This window comes from Oncorhynchus masou, chromosome 23 (assembly GCF_036934945.1).
Source record: "Oncorhynchus masou masou isolate Uvic2021 chromosome 23, UVic_Omas_1.1, whole genome shotgun sequence".
Lineage (NCBI taxonomy): Eukaryota > Metazoa > Chordata > Actinopteri > Salmoniformes > Salmonidae > Oncorhynchus > Oncorhynchus masou.
The window spans coordinates 51,216,538-51,236,094 of NC_088234.1; the positions used below are offsets into that span (position 1 = coordinate 51,216,538).

The window sequence follows — 19,557 nt, forward strand, 5'->3', positions numbered from 1 at the left end:
TCCCCCCCACCCCCCACCCGCCCTCCTCTCCCCTCCACCTCCAGTTACGGGGAGCCCATGTCTCCGGCAGAGAATGATAGGCTACTCGGCCCCCTGGTGAAGCTAGCTTCGTTCAACGCAGAGTGATGTTTCTCTACCGCTGCCCAGTCTGGAACGCTGGCTAGGTGGGCTCCTTGTTTTACACCACTGCCGCGCTCTGCTGCTGATGCTGCTGCTGTCACGGAGATGTAGAACCGTCAATGGGACCGCAGCCCCTGAAGCGCGCGCACCTTCTCACGCAGGGAGCGCGCATTCTCATTTGAGAATGGGGGCTCGCCGTACGAGGCGCGTGCTAAATATTATATTTCACTTCACCAATCGAAGCATGCTAGTGACGCGGGCCCTTCCTCCATTCCTTCTTTCCTTATACGAGCACCTGGCACAAACACGTGTGTGTCAGTGTCAGTAGTGCTGGTGAATCTTGTTAAGACCCTAGCTCAAAATACTCGCAACACAAATTTAGCGTTTTGGTGGTTGTTCTAGAGGCCTATCTTCCGTACAATGAAAATGTGTATGAGCCCATTTCAGGACCACGGACAGTGCAGTGGGCAGCCGGCGACGAGGTTCTAAATGAGACGGATCATCCAAGTTTCCCCGCCTTTTTTCATAAAACATGTAACTTTATTAGGCTAAAAAGTTGTTGTAGTATATAGTACGTTGCTAGTTAACGACGTAAAGGATTACACTTTTTATGAATGTGGCCATGTGTATGTTGTCTAGTAGCCTATATCATGTGCAGGATAAACTCTTAACAACGGGAATTCTAAACCACCCATTGTATTGTATACCCACTTGAGAGACCATATGTTATGACATTTTTTTCGTGGATGTAATATGGTCATAGCCACGAAACGAAGCCGTTGTATAATACTACATATTATAGTCTCATTCATTGAATTCAGCTCCAACAGAGTTGTAGCCTGTCTGTTGGCTGCCTGTTTGAGGTGCTCGATTAAGGCAGCTCCCCGCACCTCTCTGACTCAGAGGGGTTGGGTTAAATGCGGGAGACACATTTCAGTTGAATGCATTCAGTTGTACTACTGATTTTCCTTTCATATCATAAGTCTTCCACTTTAGTCAGACGCAGGTGTTTCACAGCTATGCGACAGTATGTGTAGTGCTACAGGATTTGCAGCTCAATCTAATAACAGCCGGCGATTCCATGCTAAGAAAGTCTAGGTTTGTAGCAGCGAATGGGGATTTTATGTCATAGGCTATCCAGCTTTCAAGAAAATCATGTTTTCAAAGAAACAGCCCCAATTCGTACACAATATCAGCCTACCAGCAGATGGCAGCACGTACCGGTCAATAATAGAAGCTATTCACTGGACAAACAACTATTGACGTTCAGGCCTATAACACCATTGATTTAGGAATATGTCACCCTACAAATGTGCAATATTTAGGGGTGCTGCATAGGCTAGTTTCGCTGTAGCCCAGGATGATTGAAAATTAAACATTTGGCTGTTTCTTATTTAGGTTTACACAATGCTTCCTTGCAACATATGGTAGCATTTTAAAAACAACACAAGATACACATTGTTGTTCCAAGGCCTAATAATGAACAATAATAAGAATACGAATAAGAATTTATGTTGGGGTTCATTATTAGCCCCGAATAGCTTGTAGACATAACTTAAAAATAACTTGTATGTTGATATGGTGATATCTTGACGCCACTGCTAGAGCCATACGTTAAATTGCCGTTCACCGAGCAGTAGGAGACTGTACATGGGATAGCCTACAAATTGGCTTGTAGAGGACCTTTCTACCTGTCTCAGCTAAAGTGGTGAAAAATACTCAGTATGAGGTCGAAGTATTGGATGTGGTAGGTGTGGTGAAGTTCTCGGGCCGAGGCTTTCACCAAGGGTCAGGAAAAGATGAGTGTGACAGTAGGAGTGAAGTTTTGGAAAAAGTGGACCCATGACTTTTGGCTGTTCCATTTGTGGTTACAGGGTGGGTGAAAACAGAGTTGGGTGCTGTAGAATTGGTGAGGGTAACCAGAAGTGGTCTTGTGATAATTGTTGTTTCTGCTGGTCAGAGGGAGAAGGCCCTCAGCGTTAAACAAACGGGGTTAAGTAATGTGAGTTATTTTGCCCTCAAGAAAAGGGTGCCATTGAAAAGAGTGATAACTGGGGTAGCAGTAAATGTAAAGGTTGACCAACTTGAAGAGGAAGATTCCTGGTGTTTGTGATGCTCGTCGTTTGGTGTGACACAGACAGGGTGGGGGACGCAGACAGGGAGGGGAGAGTGGTGAAACAGAGTCAATGTCTGATTTTTTGTTTTGATGTTGATTCTTTGCCTGACAAAGTGAGGTTTGGAGGATATGTAAGTTATCCTGTACGAGCTTTTGTGCCGAACACATTACGTTGTTACAGGTGTTCAACTTATGGGCATGTAGCAGCAGTGTGTAGGAGGGGGGTTCCAAGGTGTGAGAAGTGTGCAGAAGGGCATGAGACAAAGGACTGTGTAGTATTGGGGAAAGTAGTGGTATGTGTTAATTGTAGAGGAGCTCATTGGGCTGGGAATCAGAAAAGTATAAGGGAGTTCTACTCCAGTCAAGGAGGTGGCGGGGTTGCAATATTTATTGGTTGCCAACCGCCGTTAAACCTCGTCGAAGAAGCGGAAGTGCTGATGACGGGAGACTAGTACATATATAGCAGCGCAGTTGATGAGAACTGAACGTCTACCGATTATCTGGTAAGAAAGAAATATAAACACTAGAAACATTTCTCAGCAAAAATGATCAGTGCACATTCTCTCCGTGTGTATACAAATGTATATTATGTCAACATCGAATAGTGTTATTTTTCACATACATTCCGATGTGTGTCCATTGCGCTATTTATTTGTTCGGCGCTGCATGAATGCATTTGGTCGTGTCGAAGCTTAAAGTCCAACTTCATTCGTTTCGGATGCATTCAATTATTCCTTTGCACAAATTGTGGTGACAACTGGTTTAAATTATATCGAGTAGGCTACACTATAATATGAAACGTAACTGCCGTTTCAATGCTAATGGATGGAAACTATTATTACGTGTGCACGGGACAGGAGATTTTCCTGACCAAACAAAACAACTGGCAGTCTGGCACAATGAGGAGTATGATGTACACCAGTGGCCACCGCTTGGTCGTGATGAGCTACAGTGCTGGCGTTTGTTCCTGCCCAGCTCTCACCCAACAATGGTTTCAAGCAGGTTTTTTGGTGGTGACTAGTTCATCTACCCAAAATGTCCTTAATATTAGACACTGGGTAAATCAGGACACCTCAATTTCAAGATTGATATTTAAACTATGTGGCCATCCCCATGAGCCCATGTGTAACACAAACCTCTTTAAACCTCTTTAGTATAACCTCTTTAATTTGCTGTACCTGTCTTACCATCTCTCTCTCTCCCGGGCCTCTCTGGCAGACATGTTGCCTGTGTTGGTGGTCCATGGGGGAGCGGGGTTCATCCCTAAAGAGCGTGTGCAGCTGTCTTGTGCTGGGGTCCAGGCTGCAGTCAGGGGGGGGTTCTCCAAACTCCAGGGGCAGGGCAGTGCCATGGATGCTGTGGTGGAGGCCGTCACTCTGCTGGAGAATGACCACCACTACAACGCAGGTAAACACACACCTATGACTAGGGCCTGGAGTCTTTCCTAGCCAGGTCACATGGCCAGAGAAAAACCACCTGGCCCCTCTGAGATCAGCAATAGGATCAGATAAGGTAAATAGCTCCACCTATATTTACTTGGTACATGGTTCCATGGTAATAATTACACAATATTAACACGGAATTACCAAATAAGTATTCATTTATCTTGTACTTGGTTGTTGTTGTTTTAAACATCAGTAGAAACTGTACCATAAAATGAAGTGCCACCAGATTTTACTGTCAATGACACCTGGATAAAGAAAGGTTGATAAAGAATATCACATTTTATCGGTCACTTTTTATCGGTCACTTTTATCGGTTAGAGCGTTGGACTGGTAACCAAAAGGTTGCAAGTTCATATCCCCGAGCTGACAAGGTACAAATCTGTCGTTCTGCCCCAGAACAGGCAGTTAACCCACTGTTCCTAGACACTGAAAATAAGAATTTGTTATTAACTGACTTGCCTAGTTAAATAAAGGTAAACATTAAAATAAACATACACATGTTTAGCAGATGTTATTGCGGGTGTAGCAAAATGCGTGCGCTTTTAGCTCCAACAGTGCAGTTTCACAACATATACTCAAAATACACACATCTAAGTAAAGAATAGATAAACATATACATCAGAGCGGGATTGGACGAAGATAGTGGCATAGTATAGGGTACAGTATACAATTGAACTCGGAAGTTTACATACACTTAAGTTGGAGTCATTGAAACTCATTTTTCAACCACTCCACAAATTTCTTGTTATTAACAAACTATAGTTGCATGACACAAGTAATGTTTCCAACAATTGTTTACAGACAGATTATTTAACTTATAATTCACTGTATCACAATTCCAGTGGGTCAGATGTTTACATACACTAAGTTGACTGTGCCTTTAAACAGCTTGGGAAATTCCAGAAAATGATGTCATGGCTTTAGAAGCTTCTGATTTGAGCCAATTGTAGGTGTACCTGTGGATGTTTTTCAAGGCCAACCTTCAAACTTAGTGCCTCTTTGCTTGATATCATGGGAATAAATCATCCAAGATCTTAGAAAAACAATTGTAGACCTCCACAAGTCTGGTTCATCCTTCGGAGCAATTTCCAAACGCCTGTAGGTACCACGTTCATCTGTACAAACAATAGTACCTAAGTATAAACACCATGGGACCACGCAACCATCATACCGCTCACGTGTTCTGTGTCCTAGAGATGAACGTACTTTGTTGCAAAAACTGCAAATCAATCCCAGAACAACAGCAAAGGACCTTGTGAAGATGCTGGAGGAAACGGGTAGAAAAGTATTTATATTCACAGTAACACGAGTCCTATATCGACATAACCTGAATGGCCACTCAACAAGGAAGAAGCCACTGCTCCAAAACCGCCATAAAAAAGCCAGACTACGGTTTGCAACTGCAAATGGGAACAAAGATCATACTTTTTGGAGAAATGTCCTCTGGTTTGATGAAACAAAAATAGAACTTTTGGCCATAATGACCATCATTATGTTTGGAGGAAAAAGGGGGAGGCTTGCAAGTCGAAGAACACCATCCCAAACATGAAGCACGGGGGTGGTAGCATTATGTTGTGGGGGTGCTTTGCTGCAGGAGGGACTTTTCAATCCCAATGATAATAACTGACAATCAATAGCTCTGACCAATCCCCAAGATCTGTAAGACCTTGGGTTTAATAATAATTAGTCAAAGACTCAGTTTATGCAAAAATGGCGTTCTCTGAATAAACTGTACTGAAGTCCAATATACAAAGACATCCATTTTATAGCTGCGCACATACTTCCACACAAACAGCATGTATCCTACGCACATACTTCCACACAAACAGCATGTATCCTACGCACATACTTCCACACAAACAGCATGTATCCTACGCACATACTTCCACACAAACAGCATGTATCCCTTGCACATACTTCCACACAAACAGCATGTATCCCATGCACATACTTCCACACAAACAGCATGTATCCCATGCACATACTTCCACACAAACAGCATGTATCCCATGCACATACTTCCACACAAACAGCATGTATTCCATGCACATACTTCCACACAAACAGCATGTATCCCATGCACATACTTCCACACAAACAGCATGTATTCCATGCACATACTTCCACACAAACAGCATGTATCCCATGCACATACTTCCACACAAACAGCATGTATTCCATGCACATACTTCCACACAAACAGCATGTATCCCATGCACATACTTCCACACAAACAGCATGTATCCCATGCACATACTTCCACACAAACAGCATGTATCCCATGCACATACTTCCACACAAACAGCATGTATTCCATGCACATACTTCCACACAAACAGCATGTATCCCATGCACATACTTCCACACAAACAGCATGTATTCCATGCACATACTTCCACACAAACAGCATGTGTCCAACACAAACAGTAGGTGCGTTTTATCTCTAGTTCTCACCACTGTGGATCACGGCCCAGCCGACAGTTCCATTCCCCCGAGATTAGGGAAACCTTGAGAAATACTCCCTATGCTCTCATAGGTTCCTCAGAGGCCTAGCCAGGTCGTTTCAAACACAGGCTAATTGTTCTCGGTATCTTTCTTCGGCCCCCACATACAAGATTCCACTATTCAGATACATTGTTTAACCTAATTCTGACTTAAACTACACACATCATCAGATTATAATTTTATGATTCTAATCAATTTCATACAGTTAAAAGGCTTCAGAGTGGAATTATTTAATCATTGTCTTTCAACATTTAAATTATTTTATCACTGGTGCACTTCACAAAATTAGATGGCAACATGAGGAAGAAAATTATGTGTATATATTGAAGCAACATCTCAAGACATCAGTCGGGAAGTTAAAGCTTGGTTGCAAATAGGTCTTCCAAATGGACAATGACCCCAAGCATACTTCCAAAGTTGTGGCAAAATGGCTTAAGGACATCAAAGTCAAGGTATTGGAGTGGCCATCACAAAGCCCTGACCTCAATCCTATAGAAAATTTGTGGGCAGAACTGAAAAAGCATGTGTGTGCAAGGAGGCCTACAAACCTAACTCCATTACACCAGCTCTGTCAGGAGGAATTGGCCAAAATACACTCAACTTATTGTGGGAAGCTTGTGGAAGGCTACCCGAAACGTTCAACCCAAGTTAAACAATTTAAAGGCAGTGCTACCAAATACTAATTGAGTGTATGTAAACGTCTGACCCACTGGGAATGTGATGAAAGAAATAAAAGCTAAAATAAATCTCTCTCTACTATTATTCTGACATTTCACATTCTTAAAATCAAGCGGTGATCCTAACTGACCTAAAACAGGGAATTTTTACTTAGATTAAATGTCAGGAATTATAAGAAACTGAACTGGGTGAATATAGCATCACCCACTGAGCTGCGTGATGCAATATTTACAAACAATTAAAGTGACTAAGAGTACAGTTTATACATATGAGATGAGTAATGCAAGATACGGAGACATTATTAAAGTGGCTAGTGTTTCATTTCCTTAGTGGCCAGTGATTCCTATTCTATGTCTATAGGCAGCATCATCTGATGTGCTGGAGATGACTGTTTAACCGTCAGTGGTGGAGTATAGAATACAGTACATGAAATGGGTGATGCAATATGTAAACGCAATCTAAGATACCGTAGAATAGTGTGGAGTGTAGTTTATACATATGAGATGAGTAATGCTAGATACGGAACATTTATTAAAGTGGCTATTGATCCATTTCTAAAAGTGTCCAGTGATCCCTAATCTATGTCTATAGGCAGCCGTCCCTGATATGCTAGTGATGGCTGTTTAGCAATCTGATGGCCTTGAGATAGAAACTGTTTTTCAGTCTCGGTACCAGCTTTGATGCACCTGTACTGACCTCGCCTTCTGGATGATAACGGGTTAAACAGGCAGTGGCTCGGGTGGTTCATGTCCTTAATGATCTTTTTGGCCACCCTATAGCATCGGGTGCTGTAGGGGTCCAGGAGGGCGGGAAGTTTGCCCCCGGTAATGCGTTGGGCAGTCCGTACCACCCTCTGGAGAGCTTTGCGGTTGTGATACAGCCCGACAGGATGCTCTCAATTGTGCATCTGTAAAAGTTTGAGTGGTTTAGGAGGCTGAAGAAATTTGGCTTAACACCTAAAGTTGAAGAGGCGTTGTTTCCTACCTTCACCACCTGGGGGTGACCCGTCAGGAAGTCCAGGACCCAGTTGCACAGGGCGGGCTTCAGACCCAGAGCCTCGAGCTTGATGATGAGCTTGGAGGGTACTATGGTGTTGAATGCTTAGCTATAGTCAATTAACAGCATTCTTATATAGGTATGCCTCTTTTCCAAACAGGGCAGCACAGGGCAGTGTGCAGTGTTGTGGCGATTGCATTGTCTGTGGATCTATTGGGGGCTGTAAGGAAATTGAAGAGGTTCTAGGGTGACAGGTAAGGTGGAGGTGATATGATCCTTGACTCTTAAAGCACTTCATGATGACAGAGGTGAGTGCTACGGGGCGATAGTCATTTAGTTCAATTTCCTTTGCATTCTTAGATACAGGAACAATGGTGGCCACCTTGAAGCATGTGGGGCCAATAGACTGGGATAGGGAGAGATTGAATATATCTGTGAACACACCAGCCAGCTGGTCTGAGCATGCTCTGAGGACACGGCTAGGGTTAGCATCTGGGCCGGCAGCCCAGGGTTAACATGCTTAAAGGTCTTATGTCGGCCACGCCTAAGGAGAACCCACAGGTCTTGGTAGCGGGTCGTGTCGGTGGCACTGTATTATCCTCAAAGCGAGCGAAGAAGGTGTTCAGCCTGTCCGGAAGCAAGACGTCGGTGTCCGCGACGTGGCTGGTTTTCCTTTTATAATCTGTGATTGTCTGTAGATCCTGCCACATGCGTCTCGTGTCTGAGCCGTTGAACCGGGACTCAACTTTGTCCCTATACCGACGTGTAGCCTGCTTGATTGCTTTGTGGAGGGAATAACTACACTGTGGGTATTCTTCCATATTCCTAGTCTTCTTGCGGTGGTTCGTGCTTTCAGTTTTGCGTGAATTGCCCCATTTGCCCACAGTTTCTGGTTGGGGTAGGTTTTAATAGTCACAGTGGATACAACATCTCCTATGCACTTCTTGACAAACTCCTTCACCATATCGGTATATTCACCAATGTTATTTTTCTGAAGCTTCTCTGAACATAGCTCAGTCTGCGTGGTCAAAACATTCTTGAAGTGTGGATTCCAATTGGTCAGACCAACGTTGAATAGGCCTCACCAAGGGTGCTTCCTATTTAAGTTTCTGCCTATAAGAGGGGAGGAGCAAAATGGAATCATGGTCTGATTTGCCGAATGGATGGCGGGGGAGGGCCTTATATGCATTCCGGAAGGTAGTATAGCAATGGTCAAGGGTTTTAGCAGTGCGAGTACAACAATCAATATGTTGATAGAATTTAGGGAGCCTTTTCCTCGTATTTGCTTTGCTAAAATCCCCAGCTACAATAAATGCAGCCTCAGGATATGTGGTTTCCAGTTTGCATATTTTATTATCCAGAGGTTAGACATTAGCGGGTAAAATACTCTGGTGCAGTGGATGGTGTGCACGCATCCTGAGTCGGACTAGAAGACCGCCTCGAGTGCCTCTCCTTCGCCGGCGTTGTTTTGGGGTGGCCTCTGGAATAAGTTTGATTGCTCTCAGGGAATAATCATGGGATCTGCTCCAGGGAAGTCGTAATGATGGTAGTTCTGGTTAGTTAACGCCACTCTAATATCCAGTAGTTCTCCCCGGCTGTATGTAATGACACAACAATTCCTGAGCTAATAAAGTAAACGATAGTACATAAACAAACAAAATACTGCAGAGTTGCTGAAGAGCTCGTTGCGATGCTGCCATCGCCGTCGGCGCCATAATCTGAAGACATGTCTCTGTGTCCTCTTGTATCTCTGCATGCATCAGGGCGAGGCTCTGTGTTGAACGCTAAGGGTGAGGTGGAGATGGACGCCATCGTGATGGACGGGAGATATCTGGCCAGCGGAGCTGTCTCTGCGGTCAGAAAAGTGGCCAATCCTGTCCAACTGGCCAGACTGGTCATGGACAAGGTACTGTACACACACACACACACACACAGGCACACACACTTTGCTTAGACAAAGTGTTAATCATACAGCAGTTCAGGGTGTTTGGTATTTTATTAGGATCCCCATTAGCTGTTGCAAAAGAAGCAGCTACTATTCCTGGGGTCCACATGAAACATGATAATGACATAATACAGAATATTAATGGACAAGGACAGAACTATATCAAAAAATGTTTTTTCATCTAAAGGCACACGTAGCCTACATATCAATGCATACACACAAACTATCTAGGTCAAATGGGGGAGAGGCATTGCGCTGTCAGGTGTTGCGTCATCTGTTTATTGAAACCCGGTGCACTTTCCCACAGCGCTCTCTCACGCGTAAGCAAGTGAGGTACAGTATATTCTCTACATATTGAACATTGTTCCCCATTGAATGAGCCCGCTCCCCATTGCAGACGAGCCATCTGTGTCTGACTGGAGAGGGTGCCAGTCAGTTTGCCCGGTCGATGGGTGTACCCGAGGTGCCAGAGGAATCACTGATCACAGAGTATGCCCGTATGCGCTGGAAGAAGAACCTGGCAGCTGATGCCAACCCGGTGGAGTGCCAGATGTAGGATAAAGCATGACATGATATTTCATACCATAGAGTTGAATACATTAGGTAGATATTGAAATGGATCGTAACATGATGAGATGTATGATAGTGTGACATGATTGAACATAGCATGGTATGATAGATGTTAATGACATTTTTAATTGAAGTGTGTCTGTCACAGGGGGAAGATGGGTACGGTAGGGGCGGTGGCAGTGGATGCAGAGGGAAACATAGCCTGTGCCACCTCCACCGGTGGCATGCTGAACAAGATGGAGGGCAGGGTGGGGGACACAGCATGTATCGGTGAGACATCTGATGTTATGTCTTATGAGGTAAAGAGATGTGGAGACGAAGTAGGAGAGAGAAAGAGAGGAGTGGGGAAATGAGGAAGAGACCTGCAGCTTTAACAGTGATCCAGAAAGCTGAGTGGCTTGGTGAACCCTGACCGCTGAGACGTGGAGGAATGTGTGGTGGTGTTGAGCCACTCACTCACGACCTGCTGGGTTAATATTTGACTATGGAGATTATTACAGCCATAATTCTGAACAACACACACTGCTGCCTCAAACTTATAGATTGCTTCATAAAAGTGCACAGGCATACAGTACGTACACAACATATGCACATACATTTACGCACATACACAGAACAGGGGTAAACACTGCACTCCATATAATAGCACCACCAAATGACCTGAATTGCAGTTGAGATTCCATTCAAAGTTTTTAAAAATATCAGGGAGGTTACAAGTACAAACAAACAAAGATATCCCCAACTCACCCCCCTTGTCCCATCCACGAGCCTGTTTATTTTGCAGCAATGCTGCCTGTCAGCAGTAATCTTCTCAGATTGAGAGATTCAAGAGTCCATCATCGTTAAGTAACACACTAGATGCAAAGCATTGAATACACAGTATAAAATAATGCACTTTCAAATACAGTTTGTAACTTTGCCCCAGAAGCATTTAACTTCAAGGGACTCCCCTGGAAATGTGCCTATCTGATTTAGGGAACACAGGGAACAGTTGGGAGTTGGGGCCAATTTTATCGTAAAACGTTTCCTCTGTGTTAAATACAGTCTGTGAACAAACTTAGAACCGATAAATTGATGGTTTGGATTATGGGATGCCAAGGTCATATTTGTCCATATTGTATTCCAGTTAAAGGGTCGTTCAGATTCAATTAGATATGTTGAACATACTTTAATGGATAGGTCAGAATATGGTGCTTTCCAAAAGCTGTTTATATACACTACATGACCAAAAGTATGTGGACAACTGCTCGTGGAACATCTCGTTCCTTAATCACAGGCATTGCTGCTATAATAGCCTCCTCCTCCGCAGTTGGCATTCCAATTCATCCCAAAGGTGTTTGATGGGGTTGAGTTCAGGGCTCTTGTGCTGGCCAGTCAAGTTCTTCCATACCGATCTCGACAAACCATGTTTCTGTATGGAACTCATTTTGTGCACTACGGCATTGTCATGCTGGAAAAGGAAAGGGCCTTTCCCAAACTGTTGCCACAAAGTTGGAAGCACAGAATCGTCTAGAATGTCATTATATGGTGTAGCATTAATATTTCCCTTCACTGGAACTAAGGGGCCTAGCACGAACCATGAAAAATAGCCCCAGACCATTATTCCTCCTCCACCAAATTATACAGTTGGCACTATGCATTGGGGCAGGTAGCGTTCTCCTGGCTTTGGCTCCAAACCCAGATTCATTGGTCACACTGCCAGATGAATAACCCCATTTTCATGAAGCTCCCGACGAACAGTTCTTGTGCTGACATTGTTTCCAGAGGCAGTTTGGAACTCTGTAGTGAGTGTTGACTGTAAATCAAATAATATTTGATTTAAACACACTTTTGCAAATAAGGTGTACAGTAGCCTCAAAAGCACTCTATAGGGTAGCACCTTGGTGTAGCCGGAGGACAGCTAGCTTCCGTCCTGCTCTGGGTACATTGACTTCAATACAAAACCTAGGAGGCTCATGGTACTCACACCCTTCCATAGACTTATACAGTAATTATGACAACTTCCAGAGGATTTCCTCCAGCCTATCAGAGCTCTTTCATTATGAACTGACATGTTGTCCACCCAATCAAAGGATCAGAGAATGAATCTAGTACTGAAAGCGTAAGCTACAGCTAGCTAGCACTGCAGTATATAAAATGTTGAGTAGTTTACTCAAAGAGGGAGAACAACAACCGTTGAACAGTTTTGAACAAATTAATTTCTTCCAAAATGAAGAATTTCTTTTTCAGTTTCATTTACTTAGCTAGCAAATGCAGCTGTCTAGTTTAGCCAACTGAAACACCCTGCTCAAACAGGGGGATGCTATGTTAGCTAGCTGGCTATGACTTTACAACACAACACTGGAACTCTTCCCAGTCAATGTATGCTGTTGGTAATACTAATTTATTGCCACTGGGGCCCACCGGTGTAACTACATACGAACGTTACGCTGTAACATTACTGCATGGTTGTAGCGGGTTTACTAACGCATTAGTTCTATTAGCTATGACATTACTTTAGCTAATATGGTGAAAATGATTTAGGCTGTGTGTGGCGGTTTGGCTTTGATTTTTTTTCACCTGATCACGTACAGCTGATGTGTTGTGCATTGAAGTCTGCAAACGAAGGGCAGAGGTTTCGAAGAGGAGTGCACATAGATGTGAGGAGGAATACAACGTGGCTGCTATGAAAGTGAACTGTGTTTACGTGTGATCAGGGGTGTATTCATTCCGTCAATTCTGAGGAATGTTTCTTAAACTGAACAAAACTGGGATAAACATACCTGAATTTGTCCAATGTAAACTCTTGTTTGCAACTGTTGGACTAATGATTATACCCTATATCAGCTCGATGCAGGCAAGAGTGTGCAAGGCGGTATTGCATGACACTGTCTATGTGTCACTGTCCGTCACCTCAAATGTGTCTCTCGACCTGTGTGCACCTACGTTGTAAACTTTTATTCATCGGCTAGGTTGTAGCAACCTCATGATGGGAATATGGGAAAATCAAGTATCATGTAATAGCCTAAACCTATCGCTGTTACATTGAAGTGGGTGAATGGAATATGAATGAGAGTCATCCAATATGCTGTAATACAAATAAGGTGACTGACCACTACTGGTAGAGATGGAGTCTTACAATGGGTCTTGAGAGGCACTAGTGCTGATTTGGTTAGATAAATTCAGCTTCATCAAAATCCGTCAAATTAATCTATGGTCATCAATGCATTTGGAAGCGATTGAGATGCATTGTCTAGATATAGTAAAATATCATCCGCATACAATGAGATGATCAGTAGATTTGATGGAAATTGGTGTTATTTCCTATAATTTGGCATATTGCCTCAGCCAGGGGTTGCATGGATAATACGATAAGCACAGGTGAGATTGGATCGCCTTGTCTGTTATTTCTAGTCATTCTGAAAGGAGCAGAGTGGATATTGCCTGTTAGAACTATGGCTAGGGATCGGCATATATTATTTTAATCATATTAATGAAATTGGCGCCAATTCCAATATGTTCCAAGACCGACCAGAGATACAGTGCCTTCAGAAAGTTTTCACACCCCTTGACGTTTTCCACATTTTGTTACGTTACAGCCTTATTCTTAAATGGATGACATTTCCCCCCTCATCAATCTACACACAATACCCCATAACGATGAAGCAAAAACAGGTTTTTAGAACTGTTTGCTAATTTGAATAATATAAAACTAACTGAAATATCTCATTTACATAAGAACTTTGTTGAAACACCTTTGGCAGCTATTACAGCATCGAGTCTTCTTGGGTGTGACGCTACATGCTTGGTACACCTGTATTTGGGGAGTTTCTCCCATTCTTCTCTACAGATCCTCTCAAGCTCTGTCAGGTTGGATGTGGAGCGTTGCTGCACAGCTAATTTCAGGTATCTCCAGAGATGTTCGATTGGGTTCAATTCCAGGCTCTGTCTGGGTTCAATTCCAGGCTCTGTCTGGGCCACTCAAGGACATTCCGAGACTTGTCCCAAAGCCACTCCTGCATTGTCTTGGCTGTGTGCTTAGGGTCGTTGTACTGTTTTGAAGGTGAACATTCGCCCCAGTCTGAGGTCCTGAGTGCTCTGGAGCGGTTATTCATCACGGATCTCTCTCTACTTTGCTCCGTTCATCTTTGCCTCGATCCTGACTAGTCTCCCAGTCCCTGCTACTGAAAAACATACCCACAGCATGATGCTGCCACAATGCTCCACCGTAGGGATGGTGCGAGGTTTCCTCCAGATGTGATGCTTGGCATTCAGGCCAAATCGTTCAATCTTGGTTTTATCAGACCAGAGAATCTTGTTTCTCATGGTCTGAGAGTGATTAGGTGCCTTTTGGAAAGCTCCAAGCGGGTTGTCATGTGCCTTTTACTGAGGAGTGGCTTCCGTCTGGCCATTCTACTATGAAGGCCTGATTGATGGAGTGCTACAGAGATGTTTTTCCTTCTTGAAGGTTCTCTCATCTCCACAAAGGAACTCTAGAGCTCTGTCAGAGTTACCATCAGGTTCTTGGTCACCTCCCTGACCAAGGCCTTTCTCCCCTGATTGCTCAGTTTGGCCAGGCGGCCAGCTTTAGGAAGAGTTTTGGTGGTTCCAAACTTCTTCCATGTAAGAATGATGGAGGCCAATGTGTTCTTAGGGATATTCAATGCTACAGACAGATCCTTGCCATGTCACAATCCTGTCTCTGAGCTCTATGGACAATTCCTTCCATCTCATGGCTTGGTTCTTGCTCTGACATGCACTGTCAATTGTGGGACCTTATATAGACAGGTGTGTGCCTTTCCAAATCATGTCCAATAAATAAAATTTACCACAGGTGGACTTCAGTCAAGTTGAAGAAACATCTCAAGGATGATCAAGGGAAACAGGATGCACCCGAGTTCAATTTCGAGTCTCATTGCAAAGGGGCTGAATACTTACTTATGTAAATAAGGTATTTCTGTTTTATTTTGAATACATTTTCAAAAATGTCTAAAACATAACAAAATGTGTAAAAGTCAAGGGGTCTGAATACTTTCCGAAGGCACTGTATGACCATTCTCGTCTATTAAAAGCTTTTTCTGCATGGAGAGATAATGCAGGCCAAGGAGCTGTTGTTTCTAATGAGGCATCTAAGATATGTAGACGGAGGTTACCCGAGCATAAGCACTTTTTCACAATCCAGCTTTGGCCCTTGTGGACCAATTTTGGTAAGTAAGCCTCGAGACGGGACGACAATGTTGTGGAAATTCACCACTGAGGACTCAAATCACAGTAAATGAAGCAATCTTTATTGTCATTACTGGAGAGGTTCACTAACTCAATACAAGCCTGATGAAACTCCAAAAGGGGGGGGGGGGTCATATAAGCCATGGTTGGTTCCTACATGTGACTGACTGATACCCCACCAGGCTTCTTACCTTGCAACTGAGATATTGTAATACTCCTTTAAGTTCCAGATCATTGTTCTAGGTGTACTGACAAATTTCTTATGAGTGATACTGTGGTTTAGTCCTTTGTGTAGTCAATCTGTCACTCACATGAACCCAACCAAGAAAGGTCATTACAAAGCAGCATTGTGCTAAACTTACGATCTGATACACACAAAGAGAATTTCCATCGCAACATAATTTTGGAAAACCGTTTAATACCTGTTTTTATCAAAGGGGGCGATAGTGAGAACACTTTTTAAAATAAAAGTTAAATTAGTGCTGTATTCACATCTGTCCTAACTGAACCTTTGTGAATGGCGAATGGTATTAATCCTTTAGCGCAATAGTGGACATAAATTATTAATACATTTTGATTAGAACATTTCAAATACTCTTAATCCTATTCTTTAAATTGTATTTTGGTACAGTTGTAGATGTGAATCCAACATCTAATTTGTTAACTTGTCGACCAGTTAATAGTCTATTTACTGTATTGTAAAAGTGTACCGCAACTAAATATCAACATATGAAGGAGATATATATATATTGTGCCACTGATTTAGTCTGGCTTTAATTCCAGTTTGTCTACAAATGAATAATTGATATGTTGGTTCCAGTTCTTGTTATTTCTTTGTTTTAGTTGGTCAGGACGTGAGTTGGGTGGGTGTTCTATGTTTTGTGTTTCTAGGTTGGGTTTCTTGTTTGGTCTGATATGGTTCTCAGAGGCAGGTGTTAGTCATTGTCTCTGATTGGGAACCATATTAAGGTAGCCTGTTTTCTGTTTGTGGGTGGTTGTTTTCAGTCTTTGTGTGTCTGCACCAGATGGAACTCTTTCGGGTTGCCACTTTGTTGTTTTGTGTTTTTGAAGTGTTCAGTTTTCCATTAAAAAGATGAACACTAACCACTCTGTGCTTTGGTCCTCTCTGTCTCTAGACGACAACCGTTACACTCAACCAAAACCAAAGCTAAAGAATAGGACTTAATCTAATCAAACTTTAAATTCCCTTTTAAATAAAGTTTGATTTGATTTAGTGATAGTGGAATTTCTAAATTCCTGTATGTTTTATAGCCAAATCAAATTCACACTCGTTCTAATTCATTAATGAGGTGTAAGTTCATTAATTATGCATGAAGTAGAGCGAGACCAGTCTTAAAAGCCAGGTAAATAGCGTTTAATTCAAGTGAGTACTAACCACATACACATATTTCCACAGGTTATAAACTGAAAATGACGTCAGCGTTTTCTAAACGTTCTATCTATTTCACAAGTAGAGGGGCCCTCCAGCTCTGGAGCCTTCGCGTTATCAGCACGAAGTCAAGGCCAGTCAGTATAAATCAACATTCTAGACAGTCTGGAGATGGGCCGTTCCCGCCACCTGGAGATTGTACAACTGAATGAACTAAGGAACAGACCTTCATTGTTACTAAACTCCTGACTACATTATATACAATTGGGAATGGGAGCAAGAGAGAAAATTCACATGTACAGTACATTATAGCATTTTGACTAGTCAGTTCTGATTGGAATGTATACATAATTAGTCATGTCAACCATCATTTCCTCTATCATTTAGTCCTATTCTTTAACTTGGATTTTTGGATGAGATGTTGATGTAAATCCAACATCTTAATTATTAACTTGAAGATTACATTAGTAATCAGGCCTAGGGTTTCAAGCTTTGGTAATTTGTTGTCTATTAATAGCTGAACCCTGGGTTAAATTGAAACAATAGCTGTTGATGACTTTGCAGATGCTATGAAGGCCTAAATAACCATCATTGATGATTTATTGTTGCAGTTCATCTCTCAATAATTATTCTCCCTGATGGCACATTGGTAGTAAGCTTTTATATTTGTAACTGACAAGCCGGGCTTGGTTAAATCCCTAGATAGGATACCAAATGAATAGTTGTAGATCAACTCTTCAGTAGGACGTCCTGCCCAGCCTACTGTTGTTTTTTTTGTTTTATTCTAATGGTGTGTATAATGTTGATGATCTGACATTGTTTCAAAGGTCAAATTCAACATTTTATACAAGGTTTGTCTATGTTGAAAATTGGTATCATAATTCTGTGGTTGAAATTTTTTCTCAAAACAGTTTATTTTGATTACTTTTTTCAAGTCCAATGTATTTTCCATATAGATACAATATTTTTCCATATTACGTTTTTTCCCCTCTTTTTTGGAAAGTCACCTGACACCCAAGGGGAGAGCACCAAAAAAGGTTACTGGCTTGTCAAGAAAATACCCTTAAAGGTGCAGGGGATTTTTTTTACACTCTGTTTGTTTACAACTTTTCTTTTTGGTACCTGTAAAGAGCATTCTGTAAATGTAGTCTATTCTATTGTTTACCTCGCCATCGAGTGGCTCAAAGTGGAAACTGCACCCTCAGACAACCAGGTATGTTACAGCTATGCCACGCTATCAAGGCTAGAAAAGGTTTCCACACCACTTCTACTAATCCAGTTGTCAGATTGGTAATTCATTACGGAAGACTGATTTTTCAAGTATTCCAACAGGCTTTAAGACCACATGAAAGTCAATACATGTAGCAGATGTTTCCCTCTTATAGTGTGTGAAAATCAGTGTGTATGTGTTTCAGGGTGTGGGGGTTATGCTGATAACAGGGTTGGAGCAGTGTCCCCGACGGGCGAGGGTGAAGCCATCATGAAGGTCACTCTGGCTAGACTCATCCTGTTCCACATGGAGCAAGGTAACACACACGATTTATGAAATAAAACAATTGATTGACATGCAATCTTCAGTAACTCCATCCATTTATAACCTCATCCATGTGTCAATTCATCCATTTATCCTCCGTCCCTGGTGTGTCCCCTGCAGGGCGCAGCGCGGAGGCAGCAGCAGACGAGGCCCTGGCCTATATGAAGGACAGGGTGGGAGGTCTGGGGGGAGTGGTGGTGGTAGACCCCCAGGGTGAATGGTCTGTCCGCTTCAGCAGCTTGCAGATGGCCTGGGCTGCAGCCCAGCAACAAACACTCCACTATGGCCTGTACACTGGAGAACACTTCACAAAGAACATAGACGACCCCTACTAACACATACTTCACGTCCACGTATGTGTTGAGAGAGAGTCTAAAAGAAACCCTACTAACAAGCATAGGTAAACTGAATTGAACATTTTCCATCCACTAGACTCTTACCATAACTGTGTTTTTGGCAATCAGTATTATTTCCATTTAGTCTAATCCTCAGATCAATGCTCATATCTAGAGCCAGTATTTGGAAAGTGTTGATCAACTGCCAAATGTCACTGAAGGAATAAAGTGTGTTTTAAAAACAAACAGGCTGTCCTTTGAGGGGTTTTCAGTGCCTCATTTGGAGTCCTTAACAGCCATGGTTGGTCATGACATGCATAAATACTAGCAGAGAGTTACACACAAAGTTGACACGTGGAGTGTGTGTCCCTTACATGTACTGTGGCCTGCTGGCAAAGGTCATGTGCCACTCAGTTTACTCCACTAGATGGTGCAGAACATCAAGATATTGTCCAACGGTTATTTTACATGAATTTGCTTTGGTTGGTTTCTGTCAGATCTCCTTATCTCCGGGGGTGTAGGGGTGTAGTCAGTTCACAAATTCAGGCTAAACCATTGGTTGATCTCAATAGTCTGAGGTGGTGTCCTCTGCCAGTCTTCTGTCCTTCCCCTGCCTGCTTTGAAAATGGACCAAAAATCCAGTCTGTTTTAATCAGTACTGGTGATGTAAAGGAGACCGATGATGCCATGTGTTATCTGCTGAAATAGGGTCGATTTG

The 19,557-nt window shown here is 42.7% G+C and overlaps 1 protein-coding gene across 1 annotated transcript; it reads left to right on the forward strand.

The window, feature by feature from the left end:
- The first annotated feature begins 2,633 nt into the window (after positions 1-2,633).
- On the forward strand, positions 2,634-19,085 carry asrgl1 (asparaginase and isoaspartyl peptidase 1). Its single transcript, XM_064932442.1, has 7 exons — positions 2,634-2,739; positions 3,455-3,643; positions 9,624-9,766; positions 10,203-10,357; positions 10,524-10,645; positions 18,386-18,496; positions 18,625-19,085. Exons 2-7 carry the CDS (start codon positions 3,457-3,459, stop codon positions 18,837-18,839), a joined length of 933 nt encoding a protein of 310 aa, XP_064788514.1. The 5' UTR covers positions 2,634-2,739; positions 3,455-3,456; the 3' UTR covers positions 18,840-19,085.
- The last annotated feature ends 472 nt before the right edge of the window (positions 19,086-19,557 follow it).